General features: G+C 54.0%; 3 protein-coding genes across 3 annotated transcripts; 1 reads left to right on the top strand and 2 right to left on the bottom strand.

Moving 5' to 3' along the window:
* The first annotated feature begins 184 nt into the window (after positions 1-184).
* PFDN6 (prefoldin subunit 6) lies at positions 185-1,497 on the top strand. The gene is made up of 5 exons (XM_032410037.1): positions 185-220; positions 368-504; positions 757-827; positions 907-1,031; positions 1,258-1,497. The coding sequence occupies exons 2-5, from the start codon at positions 441-443 to the stop codon at positions 1,385-1,387; spliced, it is 390 nt and encodes a 129-aa protein (XP_032265928.1). The 5' UTR covers positions 185-220; positions 368-440; the 3' UTR covers positions 1,388-1,497.
* Positions 1,498-1,577: 80 nt separating this feature from the next.
* Positions 1,578-10,176, bottom strand: RGL2 (ral guanine nucleotide dissociation stimulator like 2). The gene is made up of 18 exons (XM_032410035.1): positions 9,597-10,176; positions 9,184-9,383; positions 7,811-7,894; positions 7,376-7,554; positions 7,192-7,242; positions 6,805-7,102; positions 6,283-6,534; positions 6,096-6,199; positions 5,914-5,998; positions 5,765-5,833; positions 5,512-5,586; positions 4,906-4,938; positions 4,661-4,782; positions 4,469-4,564; positions 4,261-4,372; positions 3,862-4,152; positions 3,108-3,222; positions 1,578-2,978 (listed from the first exon to the last, which is right to left on the bottom strand). The coding sequence occupies exons 2-18, from the start codon at positions 9,340-9,342 to the stop codon at positions 2,767-2,769; spliced, it is 2,337 nt and encodes a 778-aa protein (XP_032265926.1). The 5' UTR covers positions 9,343-9,383; positions 9,597-10,176; the 3' UTR covers positions 1,578-2,766.
* Positions 10,177-10,242: 66 nt separating this feature from the next.
* On the bottom strand, positions 10,243-20,605 carry TAPBP (TAP binding protein). The gene is made up of 8 exons (XM_032410036.1): positions 20,381-20,605; positions 20,092-20,262; positions 19,602-19,862; positions 13,061-13,459; positions 12,320-12,661; positions 12,140-12,229; positions 11,984-12,021; positions 10,243-11,621 (listed from the first exon to the last, which is right to left on the bottom strand). The coding sequence occupies exons 1-8, from the start codon at positions 20,415-20,417 to the stop codon at positions 11,610-11,612; spliced, it is 1,350 nt and encodes a 449-aa protein (XP_032265927.1). The 5' UTR covers positions 20,418-20,605; the 3' UTR covers positions 10,243-11,609.
* Between the last annotated feature and the right edge of the window lie 68 nt (positions 20,606-20,673).

Genomic DNA, 20,673 nt, shown 5'->3' with positions numbered 1-20,673 from the left:
GTAGTCTGGAGCTGGGCCCTAAGTAACGGTGCGCTTTCTCCTTCCGGCTTCGTTTCCCTGTCTTGCCTAAAACCTCCCGAGTCCAGTCTTCTGGCGGAACAGCTCTCATTAAACATGCCAAAACTACAGTTCCCGGCATGCGTCAGAAGACAGCTTCCGGCGCCGTCTTTTCCCAGCATTCTTTGTTTACTTCCAGGTTTAGTAATAGTGAAGGGAGAACGTGAGTAGGGTTGGGTTACGGATGAGGGCTTTGGGGGGTCTTGCTGCGCCCGCCACCCCCTGGGGCCGGGGTAGAGGGCTCTCCGGGACGGGGTGAGGCTGCGGTGCCCCGGGAGGCTGCCTCTCAAGAGTGCTATCATTTCGGCAGGCCAGGCCAGAGAGGGGAGTTCGGGTACCACCCAGCGCCCCTCTCCCGCTCCCCGCAGGCCTTCGTCCCCGCCATGGCCGATCTAATCCAGAAGAAGCTACAGGGAGAAGTGGAGAAATATCAGCAGCTACAGAAGGGTAAGGGAGCAGGGTCTGTGCGGCCTCGCCCCAGTCCCTTCACTCACAGCCCAAAGCCAAACCAAGATAATGATTTCTGCCCCACCCGAGGCCCCGCGTGCCGCTCCTTCCCCATCTCAGTGCTTTTCCCCACTCACTGACCTGCTGCCGCATCCTTGTCTACTTCCTCAGTTCCATTTTCTTCTCACCAGGATTGGCATCAGGCGGCACATTTGAGGTTTCTAATCAAGCCTTTTTTTCCCCAACCCCCAGACTTGAGTAAATCCATGTCGGGGCGGCAGAAGCTTGAGGCCCAACTAACAGAAAATAATATCGTGAAGGAGGTGAGAGAGGACTTGTGGGGGCGAGGAGGGACCTGTATTGGCTCTGGTTCTGATCATGTATGTCCCATCCCTTCATCAGGAGCTGGCCCTGCTAGATGGGTCCAACGTGGTCTTTAAACTTCTGGGTCCTGTACTGGTCAAACAGGAGCTGGGAGAGGCTCGGGCCACCGTGGGGAAGAGGCTGGACTATATCACAGCTGAAATGTGAGTCTTTGTTCCACAACTTGCAATGCACCTGACACCGCTGGTGTAAAGGGGTTGAGGAGCCATTATAGAGTAGCTCCAGAGTCCCCCCTCTTGTCTAGTTCTTCCAGACCCTCTCCCAGATCTCAGGTTTTCTGTCAATCTCTTCCTTGCCTTCAGCACCCTCAGTAGTAAGTCCCATGAATTTCTCCTTATTTGCTTCTTTGTCTCTCTTCACTTTCCTTAGTAAGCGATATGAATCCCAGCTCCGGGACCTCGAACGGCAGTCAGAGCAACAGAGGGAGACCCTGGCTCAGCTGCAGCAGGAGTTCCAGCGGGCGCAGGCAGCCAAGGCAGGGGCTTCTGGGAAGGCCTGACCCCGTGATGGGGGGGAGGGGAGGGGAGGGAATGAGGCAGCTCTAGGGTCTATACTGTAGCTAATAAAATGTGAAAACGCCTGGCTGTTTTCTGACCAGCCACTTTCTGTCATAATTGTCTCCATCCGTTCCCCGGGCCCCTTCCACTTTATTTATACACCACATATATTACTCTATCAGGTCCAAGGTCTTGTAACTGGAATCTCTGCAGCAGAGTAATCCTTCCTTCTTTCCTGAGACTAAAATCTGAAATGTCTCAAACCTGCTTCTTGCCTGTATATACAACCCTTAATTCTTCCTTATCTTGGTTGGCACACCCTTTCAGGAAACATGAGAAGAGCATTTACAACACAGTTGTTGGGAAGGCCAGTTTAATTGCAGAACTCACAGTAATCTTAACTGAGACCCCAAGATGAAATGTGGTGACCCTCTTTGCTATGATTTCTTGTCATCCTCCAAAAAGCCCTGGCATCTCTCTTAAGTCGGTCTCTTTCTAGAATTTGTTTGAATGTAGCTTAGACGGATTTAAAATCCCAACATGGAATGCTTTGTGATGTTTTAAGTCTTCCAAGTTTACACATTATCCACAAAGTTTGTCTTCCATTTCTTTGTCCTAAAATTGTTTCTTACAAATTTCCAACCAGGGGTTGTTCTTCAGACTGATCACTTTAATTAGGTGACTAGTACTTGATGTGGGTCTGTGACAACTGAGGACAAAAACTTAGGAGCGAATAAAGGGACCCGGGTGGAGGTTACTGGGGAGGAATACACTATTGTGAGGAAACTTTTCACTAACACCTTGCTTTCAGCAACGGGGATAGAAAACACTGGGCCCCTTCTTGTTCCTTGACGTCTACCTTCAGCCATCTCCCTAACCCCACTGCCAGCAGCTAGACCATACGCACTGCAAGGACAGGACAGGGGAGTAAAATTTAGGTAGTGTTTTGGTTTATTATCTTAGTGTTGTCACAGTGACAGGAACCCCTACTTGAACCGATTTCTTGCCATCCCCTCTCCCCAGGGCTCAGAGCCTCTAGGCTTTTTCTCTCCCCCTCCTTGTAGGCCTTTCCTTGGCCCTCGGCATGCTAGGATGTGGCCAGGAATCAGGAATTGATTCCTTTTTCTAGCACCAGCTGTGTGCTGCATTCATGGAAAGTAGGGAGCTATACACAGGTATCCAACTTGGTTACCAAGATTACTAGTTCCCACAAGGCTGGATCTCTCAGCTGTCTGGCAAGCCAGTGGCACTTCACTGCCCCGGGGTGTTTGGCCACCTTTCTGAATTTCTTGCCAGTGCAACATGACCTCCACCATTCAGGATGGCTACCCACATCTGGTATGGCCACCAGGAGTCCTGTTGAGCTAGAAGGGCTTCCTCCTCAGAACAGTGCCCGGGCAATCTTCCTCCCTGTGGCTTTGATCCTGGGAAAGGAACCCCCTCCTCCCTCACTTGGGGGAGTTCCTGAGGCAGAAGGGCTGCTGGTGAGACCCAGTGTGGCAGCAGAGGGCCTTCGCCGCTGCCGTAGGAGGAAATCGTGTGAAGCTCCATCCATAGCATAGAAGACGTTGGCCGAGGGTGGGATAGTCAGCTCTGTATGTTCAGAGAGGGAGTGTCAGGAACAGACACGGCCATTCCCCCCACAACCACCCGGACGTGGAAGCATTCCCACGGGTGGGCAGCACTCTCCTCTCGAGTCTGCCTTCCCTCATGGCCTCTGACCTCGCTCCCCTGGGAGCAGCTGCACGAGCTCATACTCCGAAGCCACCGCAGAATCACGATTGTTTTTCTTAAGGACACGACCGATGACACTTGGAGCCTTGTCCTGGCTTGTCACCTGGTAGGACAGGAGACCAAAAGAGCAATAAATTGGCCATCACCTCTGCTTTCCATCCTTTCAGCTCTAACCACTGATCCCAACCAAACACGGTTACCGTGTCAAACACTTCAGAATGAACAGGGAAACCCTATATGGTGGCTCCTGGGACTCCACGGTGTCCAGTGAAATAGGGGTGCTTCCCTACGAAGAAACTGCTGTGGGTTCTGACAATCTAATATGGCCACCAAAATTCAAGGTGCAGCAGCTAATGCGCCTTTAAAATAAAACAGGTGAGGGGCATCTGGGTTGCTCAGTTGGTTGAGCGTCCAACTCTCGGTTTTGGCTCAGGTCATGATCTTGGTCATGAGATCGAGCCCGTGGGGCTCTGTGGTGCTGGGTGTGGAGCCTGCTTAAGATTCTCTCCCTCCCTCTCCCTCGGCCCCTTCCCAACCCTGCTCACAAGCACGCGCATGTGCACGTGCTCGTTCTCTCAAAAATGAAATAAAAAAAATTTTTTAAATAAAATAGCGGCCATAACCAAAGATCAAAATTAAAACTATAATCATCCTCCCAGTTGACTATTCAAACCTAAAACAACATCTGTAGTCCCACAAGGCATCAACCTTCCCCCCACCCCGCAGCCCGCAGCTTGCTCACCAAGATGCTCTTGTAGACACTGCCATCTTCCCCCAGCTCCATCTGGACTCGGATGATTCGGCAATCAGAGGCCCCTGGCCCAGACCCCCCACCCCCATATCCAGTCCCCTTGGAGGCCCCCTCGGCACCCCCACTGAGTGGGGAGCCACAGGAGGCGGAGCGGCGGTGACCTCGAGAAGGCCTAGGAGAGGAGGCTGGGGGAGAGAGGTGGCTGGGGTCAGACGGACTGTGCAAGGATGGAGTGCTTTCCAGGGCAGAGTCCAGAGATGAGACAGATGGCCACTTCATGTGCTAGGGACAAACAACATGGGGGACGGGCATGAAGGCAGAGAGGTCAAGGCAGAAACGTTCACAAAGGCCTGGTCAGTGCTGAGGTCAGAGGTCAGGAACAGAGCTCACCTGGGCCAGCCGGGTCAGCAGAGGGGCAGGGGTTCCAGGTACCTCATCTCCCCCCACACTGGGCCGGTCCCAGGAGACCAGGGGGGTGGGTCCCCCAACAGAGCCCAGAACCCTAGAGGGGCAAGAGATTGGGAGGGTCAGAGGAAGAAGGGCTCTTCTCCCAAGTAGCTTCCGCAAAACACTACCCCCCAACCGCTGATTTCCTCACTCTGTCCACTGCGAGATGACCAGCGTTGGCCGAAGCACCCGCGGGGCAGGAGGGTCACTGGTACCAGGTGGCTCCACCTCACAGGACACTCGATGGCTGTGAAAAGGGCCAATGGGCAGAGGTCAGGACGTGACACACCGATCCCCACACTCAGCCCCAGCCCTGGAGTCCCAACCTCATCCAGCCAGTCACCTCTGGGCCTCTGTCAGTGGCCGGAGCCCCTGTAGCCACTGCTGGATATCGGGATCAGGTCGGAGGTCATAGCCACGACATTCGTTCTGGAGCCGCCGCAGCTCAGAAAGGACAGCAAACTCCTAGGAAGGAGCCCACAGACTGCAGGAGCCAAAACTCAGGGACCCCCCCGACTTTCCCCTCTGTCTCCCCATCCTGGGACATGGCTAGGGATGCCTGGCATCCGGCCCAGGCACTCCCCTCACCTTCCTCCGCTTGTCAAAATTGATGTATCCGTTCTGCAAGAATAAGGGGGATGGGGTGAAGCCCAACCCTGCCACAGAGAGCACACACCCATCCACATCCAACTCACACACACTTCACCCACTAGGCCTCTGAGTCCTCTGTCCCTCCCCTGGCTCCCCCTCACCCCTGTCCTGCCCTAAACACTCTACCTCACCCTTGAAATGGAATATCACAGGTACAAGTAGTGTCCATTTCACAGCTGGGAAAATTAGGGCTCAGAGAGAATGAGGAATTTGCCCAAGATCCCAGTATCTGTTTCTTTAATGAATGCTACATAGGCTTACATTTCAGGCATGCTCTAAGTACCTGCTGAACAGTAATTCATTTAACTCTCGTAATAACAGACTGGCACAGACACGGTCGCTGCTTTCCCATTTACAGGTTACTGAGGCACAGAGAAGTTAAGCAACTTGCTCAAGTAACAGAACCAGAATGCTGGCAATCTGGCTCAAGCCCTGGAGTTCAGTGCTGACGCCCTGTAGCACCTTTCTGGAAGGTCTGTCTGACCCTGAGGCCCACTCATTCCCTCATCACAGTGCACACACGAACACACACACACCACTGACCTCCAGTTCATCCTTGGAGGCTGCATCCAGCATCACGAGGTCCTTCAAGAAGGTGCCAAGGTATGGGACCACACCCTGAGGTCAGAGGTCAGGATCAGACGCCCACCCCTGATCTGAGGGCTCTCCATCCCTCTGCACTTTCCTATCCCATTGCCTCGGAACCCCCCCCATGCCCCCTCTTCCCATCCCTCAGACCACTTCCCCCCCACACACTCCTTACTCCTTCACAACCACCCCCCAGCTAGTCACTCACCCCACCCCGGGAGCCAGACCTCGGGGCCTTCTTGGAATTTGGCTCCAGAGAGGGCTGCAGCTTCACCTCCTGGTGGTGACAGAAAAAGGAGGTATGGGTGTGGGGCGGGGAGCAGGGATGGCTGGGAACACCAGCAAACAGGGCCTCACCTGCAAGAGGAGCTCCCGGCTCTGGGAATAATTATCCTCCTCAGAGAAAATGTGGCAAAGGCTGGAGAAGACTCTGAGGCTGTCCCTGGGGGGTGGAGGGCAGCAGCCTTAAGGACGGGCCAGGCTCGCCCCCACGCCTCTTCCCAGCCCTCAGCTCCCAGCCAGTGCCCCATCCTCCCCACCTGGCTGCTTCCCCCCAGGCTGCTCGAAGCCTGTGGATAGGGCTGGACTGCAGGGCTGACACAACAGCATAAACTGAAGAGAAGTTTCGGAGCAGACGACACTCCTGCAGGGGTCACAGAGGTAGGCCTGAGCTTTGGGACCTCTCTCCACACCAGGGTCCCCAACGGGGCCAAGCCTCTCTCTTACCTCTGCCACACGGATCCACTTCTCCAGGAGCCGGGCCCTCTGGGGAGGACGGAGTGGCCGAATGGTCACCTCCCCGGGCCCCTCTCCAGTTGAGGTAGCCCCCAGGACAGAGCTGACCACTGCCCCTGCCACTTTGTTGAACTGTGTGACAGTAGCTCGGACAGATGGGCAGAGGTGGGAATGTCCTGGCCGGTCTCTGTGACCCCACAGGCTCCCCAGGCACTGTGAGGGGACCAGACTGAGAAACAGCTCCTGCAGGGCAGAGGGCAGAGGTTAAGGTTCATAGTCAAGTGAGGTCAGCCTACCAATATCAGGGGTGTGATGATCTCAGGTGGCCAAGGAACCAAAGGGGCACAGGGTTTGCAGGGTAACAATCAAGGTGAACAGGGGAAAGGTCAAAACTGAGTGGACAGAGGAGGCTGGGAGCTGGATCAGGAAGGGTTGGAAGCAAGGAAAGGACCTGGAGTCAGGGAGAGGTTAGTAAGGGGGCAGGGGGCACGGGGTCAGAGGTCAGGGTCTCACCGCATCTAGCAGGGTCAGCTGTTCGGCCAAGTGGTCAGCGAGGAACACCAGGACATCCGTGGGGTCAGCAGGGGGATCGCCAGGGAGGGCCAGGGGCTTAGAAAGGTCGGGGGCCTGGGGGTCCACCCGGGACCGGAGGTTGCGGATGAGGTCAGCGCTGCCCCCCCCAACACCCTCCCCTGCTGCATACCCGGTCCGAAGCAAGAAGCTCTCAAGCCGGTCAAGCTGACCCTTGACCTCAGAGCCAAAATCCTCAGGGTGAGAGGCCAGCCAGGTTGACAGTACAGAGATGGCTACCCTGGGAGAAGGGGAATCAGCCAGGAGTCAGGTATCAAGCCACAGCTCAGCCAGAGAGAACTGTGAAGTTAACAGCCAGGGGTCACTCACCCTATTGTGCTCTCTAGTTCATCAGTAGGATGAGATTCAAGGGCTTCTAGCCTGGGAAGGAGAAGAGATTCTATCTGCCCATTTTTTTCCAAACCCCCAGTGGCTCTGACTATTTTGGTGGGATTTTTTTGGCTCTAGAAAAGTCCAGACACCTCCGTAACCCTTGGTCCCTTATGACCCTGACCTGTCAGCCACAAGGCCTAGCAGGGCAGGCGTGGAGGTGAAGGCCCGGTGGGTGGCCAGGAAAGCTGATGTGAAGGTCACGTCAGCCCCTGATGTCCGGGCATCCAGCAGGTGTCTGACGAGGGCCTCCAGAGTGCCAGCTCGGAGCCTTCTGGAGGAACGCGGGGGAGGTGTGGGGGCCTGGGGGAGACAGAAGGAAAGTCACTGACCCTTTTTTCAACTCAGCCCCTAGATCTCTGGGGAAAATCCCAGACCTAGGAGATGGTCCAGGCTTGTTATATTAAGATTCAGAGAGGGCCAAAGACTTGACCTAAGTCACACAGCAGATTTCAGGTCTTCAGACATCTGACTTAGCACTCTGGCCAAAAAGTTGGCCAGATGAAGAGGCACTGGGAGGTGATGGGTCAGAGATGAGAAGCCAAAGTTAGGATCTCACCAAGGGATCAGGAGACCGATACTGGCGGCTTGTGACAGTAAAGGTGGCACCATCCTCCTCCTCATCCCAGACAGACACAGGGGCCTGGCGGAGCAAGGAAGGGGAGGTCAGACAGTCCCACACCACCCCCCACTGCTCCCAGCCCTCACCCCCAGGCCCTACTCCTCCCTCTGTACCCCTCACCTGTGGTGGCAGGGGACAGTACCAGCGAGTGCGAGGGGTGGGGGGGGCTGGTGACCCCAGGTCTCCCCCAGTGGGGCCCAGACAGCCCCCCCCAAGCCGCCTCAGGGCCCGGTGGAGTCGAGGGGGTGGCAGTAGAGGGGCGGGTGGAACGCAGGAACCCTGGGCCTGGAGACCGCTGTAGCCCTTTCCCCCCAGAGCTGAACCCCAACAGAGCAGAGAAGTAAAGTGCAAAGGATAGGAGGGGGAAGCGAGAGAGGCAGAAAGCCAGAGGCAGAGACCTTGAGAAGCTGGAACCCCAGTCACAGGCACAGCCGCAAGCTCCGCCCTCCCCCGCAGGACCTGACCAAGCCCCAAGAGTTAGTCCTTCCCCTTAGCCCCCTTTCCCTGGTCCCCCAATGCTGGGAGACCCCCTCAAGGTGGAGGCTCCAATCCCAGTACAGGAAGGAGAAGGGGAAGTTGGGATAATGGGGGGGGGCCCCAGCCAGCCGACTCGGAGAGTCACGTGGCCCCAGCCCCTCCCCCAACCGATCCCGAAAAACCAGCCCTGCCAGTCACCCTGCCCACACCCAGTCTCTGGACCCAGGAGTCCAGGGCCTCGGGGCCCCGAATCCAATTTCTGGCGCCTCCTGAGGCCCCAAATCCTGCTTCTGGCCACCATCATTAGTCCCGGAGGAAAGCAGGCGCCCTCCCCCCGACTCGGCCTGGGATCCCTCCAAAGTCCAAGAACCTGGGCTTCCCGCCTCCACTCGTTGCCCAGCGGGAGAGGGGGAGGGGTCACGAAATCGAAGAGTTCCCTCCCCAATCCCAGAGTCAGAGGAGCCGGTTACTGTGGAAACAAACCCCTCCCCGCCAAACAAAAACAAGGAGGGCGACAGGGACCAAGACACGATGCCCAGAGAGGCAGGCACAATCTGGCCGAAGCAGGGAGAGCCAGAGACTCGCAGAACAGAGAGCCAGACGCTCTGGCAGGAACTGGAAAGGTTTCTGCGGGCAGGTCCTGAGTCACACTGCCACGGGGAACCACAGAAACTCCGGGACTCCCCGCAGCGGGGAGACAGGCAGACACCCAGCAAGAGGCGCGGAAATAACTGAGGCTGGGAGGAAGAGATGAAGGGACACAGAGACACGAGAGAAAGGTGGAGAGTCTCCGAAATGTATACCTCCCCGACTTCCCACCACTCGAGTCTCACCTCGTCTTCTTCCTCCTCCTCCTCTTCCTCCTGCCCCCCGCCCACGCCCTGGCCACCTGGGCCCCCACCCTCTTCGGGGTCTCGGCTCCGGAAGCTGCTCAGCACGACTCCCCCGGGGGGACTCGTGTCCCAAAGCAGCCGCAGGGGCCGCGGGAGCATGGCCGAGTGAAGGAATCAGCGGGGTCGGGCCATGGGGGCGCCTGGGGAGAAATGGAGGGGGGCAGGTGGAGAGTCAGGTGGGCGCGGGGGGATCGGGGAGGGGAAGGACGCGAATGGGTGCCTAAGTGACCGTATGGGAGTCCTGGGGTGGGGGAGCAACACAAGAGTAGAATATGGGGGTCCCTGGTGCATTTTGGGGATGGGGGGTCACGAGTACGGGAACGGGCAGGGTCACAGGGTGCTCTGGCTCTGACCTGCTCGGGAATGGTGGGAGCAGCGCGGGTCCCGGGCCGCTGTTCCCGTCGGTCTCCGGTCCCCAACCGAGTCCCTGGACCGAGTCCCCTCCTCGGCTTTTCCGCACCCCCCGGTTACCCCCCCCCCCCCCCGCCAGGCTCCCGGGCCCTCCCGCCCTTTCCGTTCCCCCCCACGTCCGCCCGCTCCGACAGCAGGAGCCAAAAAGGGAAGGAAGTGAGGACAGGAGCCAGGGCCGCGGACGAGAAGAGCGCTGGACGCCCAGCGGCCGAGACCCAGCAGCCAGGGTCCCCAGCTCCGCTGTCCTCGGTACCCCCTACGCGGGGATCCTGGAGCCCACGTAGCCCCGCACTGAATTGGAATAAAAATTCCAGTCTCCAGCTCCCGAGGGAGGACAGGAGCCGAATTTGACATTCCCCTCCACCCCACAACACTGAGGCTAAAACTCGCGTGGGAAGCGTTTTAGGCCGAGTGGGATCGGTTACTCCACCCCGCGGGGTTACGCTCCCCACTCACACCCACGCGTGTAGCGGACCGGAATCCACTCCGCGTTTTCCGAGGAGCGCGGCGTTCCGGCCCTCTTGTAAGGGGGCGGAGCAGGAAGCCGCCACTTCCGGTTCTAGATTCGGCCCTCCCGGATTTCCGGCGCCTGGCGCTGGTACGTAAGCTCCCTTCTGCTCAACGCCGCCCCCCGTCCCCACGAAAGCCCGCTGCTAGAGGGCATGCTGCCCGCCATTAGTGGCGCTCGACCCCGACTTTTCCGGAGGGTTGGGTGTCGCCAGAGCGTTTGAGAGGTCGGGGGTAAGGGACCAGAGGTGGCTGTAAGAGTCTGTGCTTGCTTGCGAAGGGGACCCGTGGGGTAGAATGAGACACGCTGTGGGGAGCATTGGAACACAGCTTTATTCCCACACGATTAGATCCGCTTCCCGCGTCGGTCTAGCCGACGGTCCTCCCCCTCGGAGGTCCCCAGGCCAGCTGCCGCTTCCTTCGTCCAATAGTTCTTTGGTCGAACACCTGCTTTTGCATACTTAGGACGAAAAAAGGACTGATTTCTTGTGCTGAGCGCCCCCCAGTGGGCGCCCGGCCCTGTGCCCGAGCGGGGACACAGCAGTGGACAGACAGGCACGTTCTTGCCATTGAGGAGCCGACAGCCCGGGAGGGGAGACAGGCATCTACCAACGACTCGCACAATCACTTAAATACAACTGTGGTGAACCGCACAAGAGGGACACGCGGCGGTCTGAGGGAATAACGAGGCTGACCTGGTCTGGAGCCTAAGAAGGGCGAGGGTGGACCAGACAAAGGGAACAGACCAGGGAAGGTGGGAGCCATTGGAAAAAAAGAAACAGCCATCGGTGTGGAGAACACTGAGGGAAGGGCTGGAGGGCACCAGGTGGGGTTGAAGAGGCAAGCAGTGGCTCCAGCTTGGGAGATGCATAGGCCAGGACAAGAAATGGATTTGGCTTCTAGAGCACTGGTTCTCCAAGTGTGGCCCTTGTCCCAGAGGTCCTGGAGACTATTTCGGTGAGTGTGCAAAGTTAAGGCCATTCATAACAATACTAAGATGTTATTTGCCTTTTTCACTCTGTCCAAAAAAACCGTACACTGGAGCTTTCCAGAAGCTGTCTATTGACATCATTGTCCTCCCAGCTAATGGAACGCGGGCTTGCTTACTAAGCAATTTATGCTACTAGAACTTACTAAGTGAGTAGCATAACTTACTAAGTTCCAGTAGCATAAATATCTATAGTTTATCACCCACATAACCAAAAGCTCTTTAGAGTTCTTGAGAATTTTTAAGCGGTCCTGAGATTTAAAATTTTTGAGACCCACTGCCTTAGAGCTCTAAGAAAGGAAATGCTATAGGTTTGTGTCCTTTGAAAAAGCATTCCAGCTGCTCTGTGGAGAGAGATTGGAGGGAGCATGAGCGGATGATGGTGTACTATTTGGGGGTGCTACTGCAGTAGCTCAGGCCAGAGATGATGGTGGCTTCCCCAGGATGGTGATGAGTGCCCTCACTGTGCTTTCTGGAAGAGAAATAAAAAGGAGGTGAGGAATTCCGGGTTTCAGAAAGCCAGGTGACATGCTCATGATCAGTCCAGAGATAAATGAACCCTCGTGGGCACAGAGGGAGGCAGAGGAACGGGGCTAACAGTTTCTGTCAGTTTTCTGCCTGGCAGACACTGGGCAGAGTGCTTTTGCCTAAGTACTTTTTTTCATCCTTACACTCAAGGAAACTGAGGTGTTAAGTAGAATATTCAAGGTGGCAGGAGTTAACCCAGGTCTGTGTGAATTCCAAATCCAGGGTGGACTTTGGCTGAGGAATCCTTGGGTGAGGAGTTACAGGGAGGGCCTCAAATGAGAATGGAAAGAAAAGGAGAGCTGTTACCTTCTCCTTTGAATCCTTCAAAGCGGACTTGTAGGCAGCTGCGGAGAGAGATTGAGAAGGAATGGTCTGAGGGAGTGGTAGGGCAGAAGAGGGACAGGTGTCAGGCTTCTGGGAGTAGGCAGGGACTGTCACTGTGGCAGGGAGGGTCACACTCACCCGCCCAGCCCAGCACTTTGATGAGCCCGAGGAGGAGAAAGGCAGACAGGAAGAGGCCCACGCCGTCCTCTAGGGAGGGTCCAGAGAGACCTGGCAGGTGGAAGGGGGGGGTTGGAGAGTGAACTCAGTAGTATCCTCCCAGGTGCCCACCCCTGGCTGCTCCATCCTTCTGGCTCCTACCTGCCACCTCCAGGGTGACCTCGGCGCTGCGCCCCAAGGCGGGCAGGGTGGGGTGGTGGACGCGACAGGCATAGCGTGCCCCATGGTGTTTGGCCGTGACTGGGACGGGCTGCAGGTGCGCAGAGAGGCTGACAGAGCCATCTGAGTGGTGGCTCAGGGCAGAGAGCCACCTCTGCCCCTCAGCCTTCTGAAAGCTGCCCTCTGAGCCGCCCCGGAGCTCCCACTTCACCTCCAGGCCCTCGGAGGGATAGAAGTGGGATACGTGGCAGAGCAATTCAGGGGGTGCCTCCCCGGGGGCAGCCCATACAAGAGGTGCCGGCATCAGGGATACTTTGGGGGGCTCTGGGGAGAAAATAGGAAAGGAGCATGGGGGGAATCAGTCCATATCTGTCCTCCCTCAGAGACCCTCAGTTTGCCCTATGGCTTTCCCCAAACTGAGGTGGGTTTGGGCTTTTTCTTCCAGGATGGGGAACCTGCAGTCTCCCCACTGGTGCTTCACAGGAAACCCCATGCTAAAACCCTTATTCTCAGGGATCCCCTATTCCTCAGATTCAGGAACTTTCATCCCATTCACTCAGGTTCCCAGGGACCTCCACCCATTGCGCCTCTGACTCCCAGGGACCCCAATCTTTCCCACCACTCACCCAGCACCGTCTTCTCCCCCATCCCTCTGCCATCATGGTGTCGCCATAATCCCAGTGCCCACTGTTTACCCGTGGGGGCCCCTGTACCCCAACTCACTCTGTACAGCAAGCTCCAGGGTGACCTGCCCTTGCAGGTACGGCAGGTGTACGGTGGCCAGATAGGCACCCTCCTGGAAGGGCTGTACTGCAGGCAGCTGGAGGGTCCCATTGCCAGTCCACGGACCCCATGGCTCATCATCATCCCAAGCGGCAAACGCCACTGCCCCCTCTTGGGCAGCTGGCATCTGCTCACCCAGCCCTGGAGTTGCAGCCAGGAGTAGGTGCCCCTTTCCCAGGTGCTGGCGTCTCCACTCCAGCCCAAAGGGAGGGGGACCGGGGGCCAGAGATGTAGCGGCCTCAGAGCTGGGGGGCATGTAGGCAAAGTTCAAGTCCAGCAGAGCATCTTGTCCCAGTTGGATCCGAGGGGTGGGAGTGTGGGTGAGGACAGTCAGCACAGCTGGGGAAGATGAGGAGAGGAGGAAGTGGAAGGGGCATGAGGGACAGAAAGAGGAAAAAAAACAGAGAAATAGAGTTATAGAGAGGACCCAACTCAAATTCACCCACCCCTCAGAGGACACCTCCTTTTCTGATACTCACCATCTTCTAGTCCTCCCTGCACATCCCCTTTGTTCTGGGCCTGCGTGGGACCCAGAGAGGGAGCAGACGGGTCTAGAATAGGGGCAGTGATTGGGCACAGCCGTTGAAGGCTGGTCTGAGCACAAAGCCCACTCAAGTTCTGGGGACAGTGGGCTCTGAGTGCACTTCTGACACAGCCTGAACCAGTCTGGTCTCCATGCACCGCCCTTAAAGAGCCAGGCCTTTCTTGGTTCGCTCGAGAAGACTGTGATGACTCAGGGCTGTCAATCCTCTGGTGCTATACAGAGCGCTTACTGACTCTGGAAGGTTCTGGCTCTAGCCTAGACCTGAACACAGACCTCTATGCTCTACTGAGGAAGGGCACGCTAGTTAAGTGCCTGGAGCCTGCCCACCCTGGTTAATCCCCACTCTGCCGCTATTTATATGGCCTGGTGGGCCGGTTGTTTCACGTTGCCGTGGCTCAGCTTAATCTCCTAAATAATGAGATAATAATGATGATAATAGTACCTATCTCATGGGGTTGTAACAAGGGTTAAATCATTTAGTGCCTCTTGCTACCCTGATTTATTCAGTTCCGGATTCTGGATAACAAGGACACCTGTGGGGGTGCCTGGGTGGCTCAGATGGTTAAGCATCTGCCTTTGGCTCAGGTCATGATCCCAGGTCCTGAGATTGAGCCCCGCATCGGGCTCCCTGCTCTGCAGGAAGCCTGCTTCTCCCTCTCCCACTCCCCCTGTTTGTGTTCCCTCTCTCACTGTGTCTCTCTGTCAAATAAATAAATAAAATCTTTAAAAAAAAAAAACAACAAGGACACCTGTATCTGAAAGGTGCTTCGAACAGTGCCCAGAATACAGTAAGTCCACCAAAGTGTTTGCAGTGATTACATCTAACCGTCTGCCAGACCAACTTAACATGCCCCAACTCAACAGCATCTCTGCATCCTTCCCTCGCCCAGCTCCAATGCCCATTCCCCCTGCCTTGATGAATGATCACCAGCAGCCCCCCAGACACTAAAGGCAAACACTTGGGAGTCACTAAGACTCCTTCCTCTAATTCTCTCACTCAACTAATATTTACTGAGCACCTACGATGTTCAAGGTAGAGGACAGAGCGGTGAATGAGACAGGCAGTCCCTTCCCTCAAGTTTCTTACAGTCTAGTAAGGGAGACAGATGAGCAAATTGGCAAATATACCATGTGCTGTCCCCACCAGTCTTCCAAAGAGATCCCACTCTGTCTCCAGCTCAAGTTCTCACAACTTCCTCTCAGGTCTTCCTATCCTCAGTCTCCCTGTTCTTCAATTCATCCCCCATGCTGGAGCCACAAGGTGTGGCTACAAGTCTGATCGGGTCATGTACCTGTTTAAAAAACCCAGCTACCTACGAAGCCGGCGACTAAAGGCACAGGCTGGAGCTAAATGAGCCAGGCTCAAGTCCCAGCCCAGCTTCTTACAAGCTGGCGGTTCTCGGACAAGTTCCCCAAGTGCCCTGTCTCAGATTTCTTCATCTGTGACATGGAGATGATATCAGTACCTTGTTCCGATGGTTGTTGAGAGGAATAAATGACGTATGCCAATAAAATGCTAGGACCTGGCTATAAGAGGAATAAATGAGATTATGCCAATAAAATGCCAGTACCTGGCTATAGAAAATGCTCAATAAATGTTAGGTGTTGCTATTTCCATTACCGCCATCATCATCCTCACGAACTTGCTGGGCATCTCAGGAAAATCGTTCATCTATATTTTTCTCATTAGTCCAGTGATCTGATCCTTGCCTAACTTTGTAAGAATCAAGTAAAATAGCAGGCTTTTGGGAAAACGGCATGCGTGTGCATGTACACACACACACACACAAAACTTCTGATGATTCACTGTTACCTATAAAACCCAGGTCTCAGGGTACTTGACAATCCAGCCCCCAATCCACCCTTCCAGACTTCTCTTGCACCCTAAGAACTGGCTCCAAAGAATCCCTTTCTCATGGCTAGTAGAAACTCTAATCATTGGGCCTTTCTTTGCTATGGTCATAAGTTTCCTTCAGGTCCCTCCCCATTGTCTCCCAAATATCTAAATACTCCATGTCCCTCAAGGTCAGTTCTACTGCTCCTTCTTCCCAGAAATGTCGGTCCTTCACATAAAAGTAATCTTTCTTCTCTTGTGATTATGTAATTTTTAATCCTAGTTTCTGAGCCCCACAAGGTTAAACTTCTCTCAACCACATGGGACAGTTTTTGTTCAATAAAGTAAAAAGGTAGGCAATTCACTTCGTTTATCAAAATCCAGAAACATACTTTTGAATTGTTAAAAACAATCCACAGGATTAATAAAATCTGAAGGTTTTACAGTTTAACCCTTAACCTAACACTGCTCTTTAATATCAGTTGATGGAGCAATTTTAGACCTGCATCCCACAAACTGGACTCTGAGAAATACAAATGTAAATACAACAGGGCCAGAACACTAAGGAAATTCGTACCTGTTTTTACAGCTTGCATTACATAGGTTTTTGCTTTTCTGTTAATAAAGTGAATGGTAGGGGCGCCTGGGTGGCTCAGTCAGTTAAGCATCTGCCTTCAGCTCGGGTCATGATCCCAGGGTCCTGGAATCGAGCCCCACATCGGGCTCCCTGCTCAGCAGGAAGCCGGCTTCACCCTCTCCCACTCCCCCTGCTTGTTGTGCACGCGCACTCTCTCTCTCTCAAATAAAGAAAACCTTTAAAAAATAAAATAAAATAAATGGTAAAAACTATTATAAAGCATTACTGAAAAATTTTAAACCCAAATCTAATCAAGTTTCTAGATCTATCAAATTCATAGGAAGTATGGAAGAAAAAGGAACAAGGAAGAAAATGACACAATGAAGAAATACTTGGCCAAATACAGAATGTGGAAAGTTATACAGGACAAGTGACAAACCACTAGCATGGGGGGGGGGGTGTGTGGGGCAATTATAGAATAATGGAGACTTAAGAGACAAAACTGTTATGGACTCAATGTCTGTGGTACCCTCCCCCCAAGTTCATTTGTTAAAGCCTTAACCCGCAACGTGACTATACTGTTGGCCCTTGAACAGCACGGGTTTGAACTGCGAGGGTCCACTTATAGGCAGGGGTTTTTTACAGTACAGTCCTACAAATATATTTTCTTCTCCTATGATTAATTTTCTTAATAACACTTTCTTTTCTCTAGCTTACTTTATTATAAAAATACAGTATGTAATACATACAACATATAAAATATGTGTTAATCAACTGTTTATGTTATCGGTAAGGTTTCTTGTCAACAGTAGGCTATAAGTGGTTAAGTTTTGGGGGAGTCAAGTGTATGCAGATTTTCGACTGCTGGGGGTGGGTCAGCGCCTATAACCGCCTCCCTGCCCCCCACACCCCCCCACACACACACAGTTGTTCAAGGGTCAACTGTATTTGGAGATAGGGGCTGTGAAGAGGTGATCATGGTCAAATGAGATAATTAACACAGGGCTCTACCTGATATGCTGGTGTCCTTTTAAGAAGAGGAAGAAACACCAGAGTTCCCTCTCTCTCCTCCATGTGAGAACACAGCCAGAAGTGGCCATGTGTGACTACAAGGGTGGAGCTCTCTCATCAGACACCAACCCTGCTAGCATCTTGATCTTAGACTTGACCTGGGACTTCTAGCCTCCAGAGCTGTGAGAAAATAAATTTAAGACACCCAGTCTATGATATTTTGTTATGGTAACCCAAGCAGATGCAAGAACCAAATATAATATGTAGAGAGACCTGTTTTTGATCCTGATTCAAGCAAATCTACTGTAAAATAACATCACTGAGAAATTGGGAAAATTTTAATATGGGCTAGGAATTAAGTGATATTAAAGAATTATTGTTTGTTATGACAATGGTTTCTTTTAAGTCCTTATTTGATAGAGATGCTTACTGAAGTACTTATGAGTAAAATCATATGACGCCTGGTATATACTTTAAAACACTTCAAAAAAAGAAAATAGGTGGGAGGAGAGTCGGCAAAACAATGTGGTAAAACCTACTAACTACACAAGTGGGGGATGGGTCTACGGGGTTCATTTGACCATTCTCTCTACTTTTATGTGTCTTTGAAATTTTCCATAACAATGTATTAAAAGAACGATGAGAATTAAAAAACCATACACACAAAGTATGTTAGGACAGTGTATTTGTCAACAAACATTTTAAAGTATTTGCTAAGAAATACTGTATAAATGTATATTAGCAAAATTACCAATGATCTGTACCCCTAGAAGGATTCATTTTAAATCTTACGTTAAAACAACAACTTTCATTTTCTTCAATCCCCAATCAAGCAGAAATGCTTGATAAGGAAGACTGAGCACAATAACTAGTTTTTACCCCCAGGGGTCTATGAGAAGCAAAAAGTCTTCCCACCTGGGCCCTCCATGGCTCCTATCTACACTTCTCTCATGGACCAAATTGTCTTCCGCTCTATTTCACAATTAGCCATGACAAATCTACCGAAAACCTTGAGAGCAGAATCTACATCTGATCACCTTCCTGACCCTTAAAAGTGCCCAGGGCCACCTCAGAGATTCTGATTTAATTCGCCTGGAGTGGGACAATTCAGTATATTTTAGAAACTCCCAAGAGGACTCTTATTTGCAGCCTGGACTGAGAACCAACTGGGCCCTAATTTCTCCTTGGTGTTAATAAGTATTGAACCAGTGAGTAAATTAACAAAGTGCCTCCCCTGAGAGTCACAACAACGGAAAGGCAGAGGGGAAATAGCATCCACATTTTATAGTTGGAAAAACTGACTCAGAGAGAAAAGCATCTTCTCACCCCCCATCTCGGTGGAGCCAGCAGCCCTGGGAAATACTCCTCCCCACTGGAGAGAGCCACTATCCCAAGGAGCAGTTTGCCTCCACCCCTGCCTAGGATGGGGCCTGGGAACTTAGAATGGCAGCAGAGGCAGAGGTGATGGGTGGGTGCTGAGTCCCTTTCCCTGGTCCTGTGGGTGATTCACTCTCAGGGAGGGGGTGGCTGGAAGGTGGTCCTGGAGAAGGGAGAAGGGAGGGGTTGGCCTGCCAGTTTTTTTAACAAAAAATCGCACAAGAGACACCTGGCTGGCTCAGTTGGAAGAGCATTGTGGCTCTTGATCTCAGGGTCTTGAGTTCGAGCCCAATATTGGGTATAGAGATACTTACATACATATATACATACATAAACTTTAAATAAACTTAAAATTCACAAGACTGAGGGAAGCCAATGACTCTACTGGTATCCTACCCACCCTCTGCTGCAAGAATGGTGAGCCCCTAGGTACCCCATTCTTGCTTTATCCGCTCCCTCCTCAAGCCTCAGCTCAGCAAAGTGCCAGATCCCTGCCCGTCAAACAGCGTTGCACCATGCAATAAGCGATGCTCTCAGTGGGAGCCGTCAGGCCACCTGCGCTGTCTCTTCCGCCCAGTCCAGCCCACCATTTGGTGACCACAGAATCAGCGCATCCTCACGAGCCATAGGGAAGGGGCTGGCAAGAAAGGTCAACGCGCTGAAGTGCAAGAGCCTTTGCCTTGCTAAGTGCCACAGCTCCGGATGTGGGCACGGGTGGGGCTTGGACGCTGGTTTCTGAAACAGGGAAAACCTTAAAGATGGCAGTGTCTATCTAGCAAGACACAGATCTGGGAGGAGAGGAGAAAAAAAGTTCCTGCTTCTGAGCCCCTCCCAGCCCCAACCCCTTACAAGTTTCTCAAGGTCCGGTGTCAGGAAAGTCAGACTTTCTCCAAAGCTCAGCCCTCCGCACGAAGCCCCGCCCCTAAACCCAGGCTTGTGATTGTTTTATTTGTTTGAAACTGGGCAGGAGCTAGAAGAAGCCGTTGAGATCAATTAAACAATCCTAGGCGAACCGCCTCGCTTTACATATAAGGAAACTAAGCCCCGATTGGGCAAACGAGTTCACAGCGCGAGTCACAGGCTGATCTAGACCCTTAGAATCTACCCACTCCTCTCCACCCCCCACCCTCCCCGATACCTGTTGCCAAGGTGATGAGAGCAGGCTCGGGCTGAGGCTCGGACTGTAGTCTCAGGAGGCTGGAGAGGCTGAAGATCGGGCTGGACATGCTGACCATGAGCCAAGTCCCGTCCAGGGACCGCGGGCAGCTCTGCTCGGGGGTCAGGCCCCTGGCCCAATTCGCCGAAGCGGGGAGCGGGACGTAGCTGCTCAGCTCGCAGTGTGGCGCGGGGGCGTCCGAGGGGTACCGCCTGAAGGCAGCCTGGAGTGCTCCCGCGGGGTCTGTGAGCCGGGAGAAGGGAGTTGCTGCTGCAGTCACCGCCAGGAAAGGGGCGGGGAGGGCAGCGTCCAGGCAATCCCGAATGCACAAACTACCCAGTAGTGAGAGATTTAGAGGTAATCCAGACTCATCTTACAGGGGGAAACTGAGGCCCGAGGTCACAGCGCGACCTAAAGAGGAGGGGGTTTCGGTGGAAGTGACAGAGTTGAGGGCGAGTCCGGGATGACTCACCATGCACTTTGAGGTAGAGCTCGGGTTCGAGGTCCGGTCGGGGAGGTGGGGTCCCCGGGCCCTGGCGCAGCAGCAGTGCGGCGGGTTTCTTGGTCAGGCGGCCCCCGCCCGCATCCTCCACCATCCAGCACTCTATCACCGCGGGTCCCGCCGAGACGGCGGTCACCAAGGCTGGGGGAGAGGGGCACGAGTGAGGGGGCGACCCGCCCCCCAGCGTCCGGCGTGTGGTGGGCTCACATCCCTCCTCCTCCCCCTTGTTCTTGGGCAAAGAGTCTGGGGGTTCGCTCACCCAAAGCCACGGTGAGGGGCAGATACAGGGGCTTCATGGCGCCGCGATCTGCTCAGCCCCGAAGCCTCCACTTCTCCCTTTCACTTTCACTTTCCTTGGAAGGTCGGCAGGAGAGGTGGAGGAAGTCCCCTTTCTGGTTGGGTGAGGGCACGTGAGCGGCAGGTGCTTTCCGCACTGGCCGGGTAGGGATCCCGAAACTGTATCTCCGCTTCTGGTCTGGAGACCTCGGGCCCCGCCCCGCCCCGCCCTCTTGGCCCACACAGCACCACCCAGTCCCGGGGCCCTCCCCAACC

The sequence above is a fragment of the Phoca vitulina genome, unplaced genomic scaffold (assembly GCF_004348235.1).
Source record: "Phoca vitulina isolate PV1807 unplaced genomic scaffold, GSC_HSeal_1.0 scaffold11, whole genome shotgun sequence".
Classification (NCBI taxonomy): Eukaryota; Metazoa; Chordata; class Mammalia; order Carnivora; family Phocidae; genus Phoca; species Phoca vitulina.
The sequence above is the reverse complement of the archived record's forward strand: the minus strand, read 5'-3'. Positions and strand labels throughout refer to the sequence as shown.

What these genes read in the sequence shown, in the direction of transcription:
- PFDN6 (XM_032410037.1), top strand. Translation starts at nt 441, where the DNA reads ATGGCCGATCTAATCCAGAAGAAGCTACAGGGAGAAGTGGAGAAATAT. An exon ending in AAAATAATATCGTGAAGGAG is followed by an intron (nt 828 to 906) that starts GTGAGAGAGGAC and finishes TCCCTTCATCAG; the next exon opens with GAGCTGGCCCTGCTAGATGG. An exon ending in GACTATATCACAGCTGAAAT is followed by an intron (nt 1,032 to 1,257) that starts GTGAGTCTTTGT and finishes CACTTTCCTTAG; the next exon opens with TAAGCGATATGAATCCCAGC.
- RGL2 (XM_032410035.1), bottom strand. Translation starts at nt 9,342, where the DNA reads ATGCTCCCGCGGCCCCTGCGGCTGCTTTGGGACACGAGTCCCCCCGGG. An exon ending in AGCTGACCCTGCTAGATGCG is followed by an intron (nt 6,535 to 6,804) that starts GTGAGACCCTGA and finishes TCTGCCCTGCAG; the next exon opens with GAGCTGTTTCTCAGTCTGGT. An exon ending in GCCGGGAGCTCCTCTTGCAG is followed by an intron (nt 5,834 to 5,913) that starts GTGAGGCCCTGT and finishes TGTCACCACCAG; the next exon opens with GAGGTGAAGCTGCAGCCCTC.
- TAPBP (XM_032410036.1), bottom strand. Translation starts at nt 20,417, where the DNA reads ATGAAGCCCCTGTATCTGCCCCTCACCGTGGCTTTGG. An exon ending in TCTCATCACCTTGGCAACAG is followed by an intron (nt 13,460 to 19,601) that starts GTATCGGGGAGG and finishes CATCTTCCCCAG; the next exon opens with CTGTGCTGACTGTCCTCACC. An exon ending in GGTCACCCTGGAGGTGGCAG is followed by an intron (nt 12,230 to 12,319) that starts GTAGGAGCCAGA and finishes TCCACCTGCCAG; the next exon opens with GTCTCTCTGGACCCTCCCTA.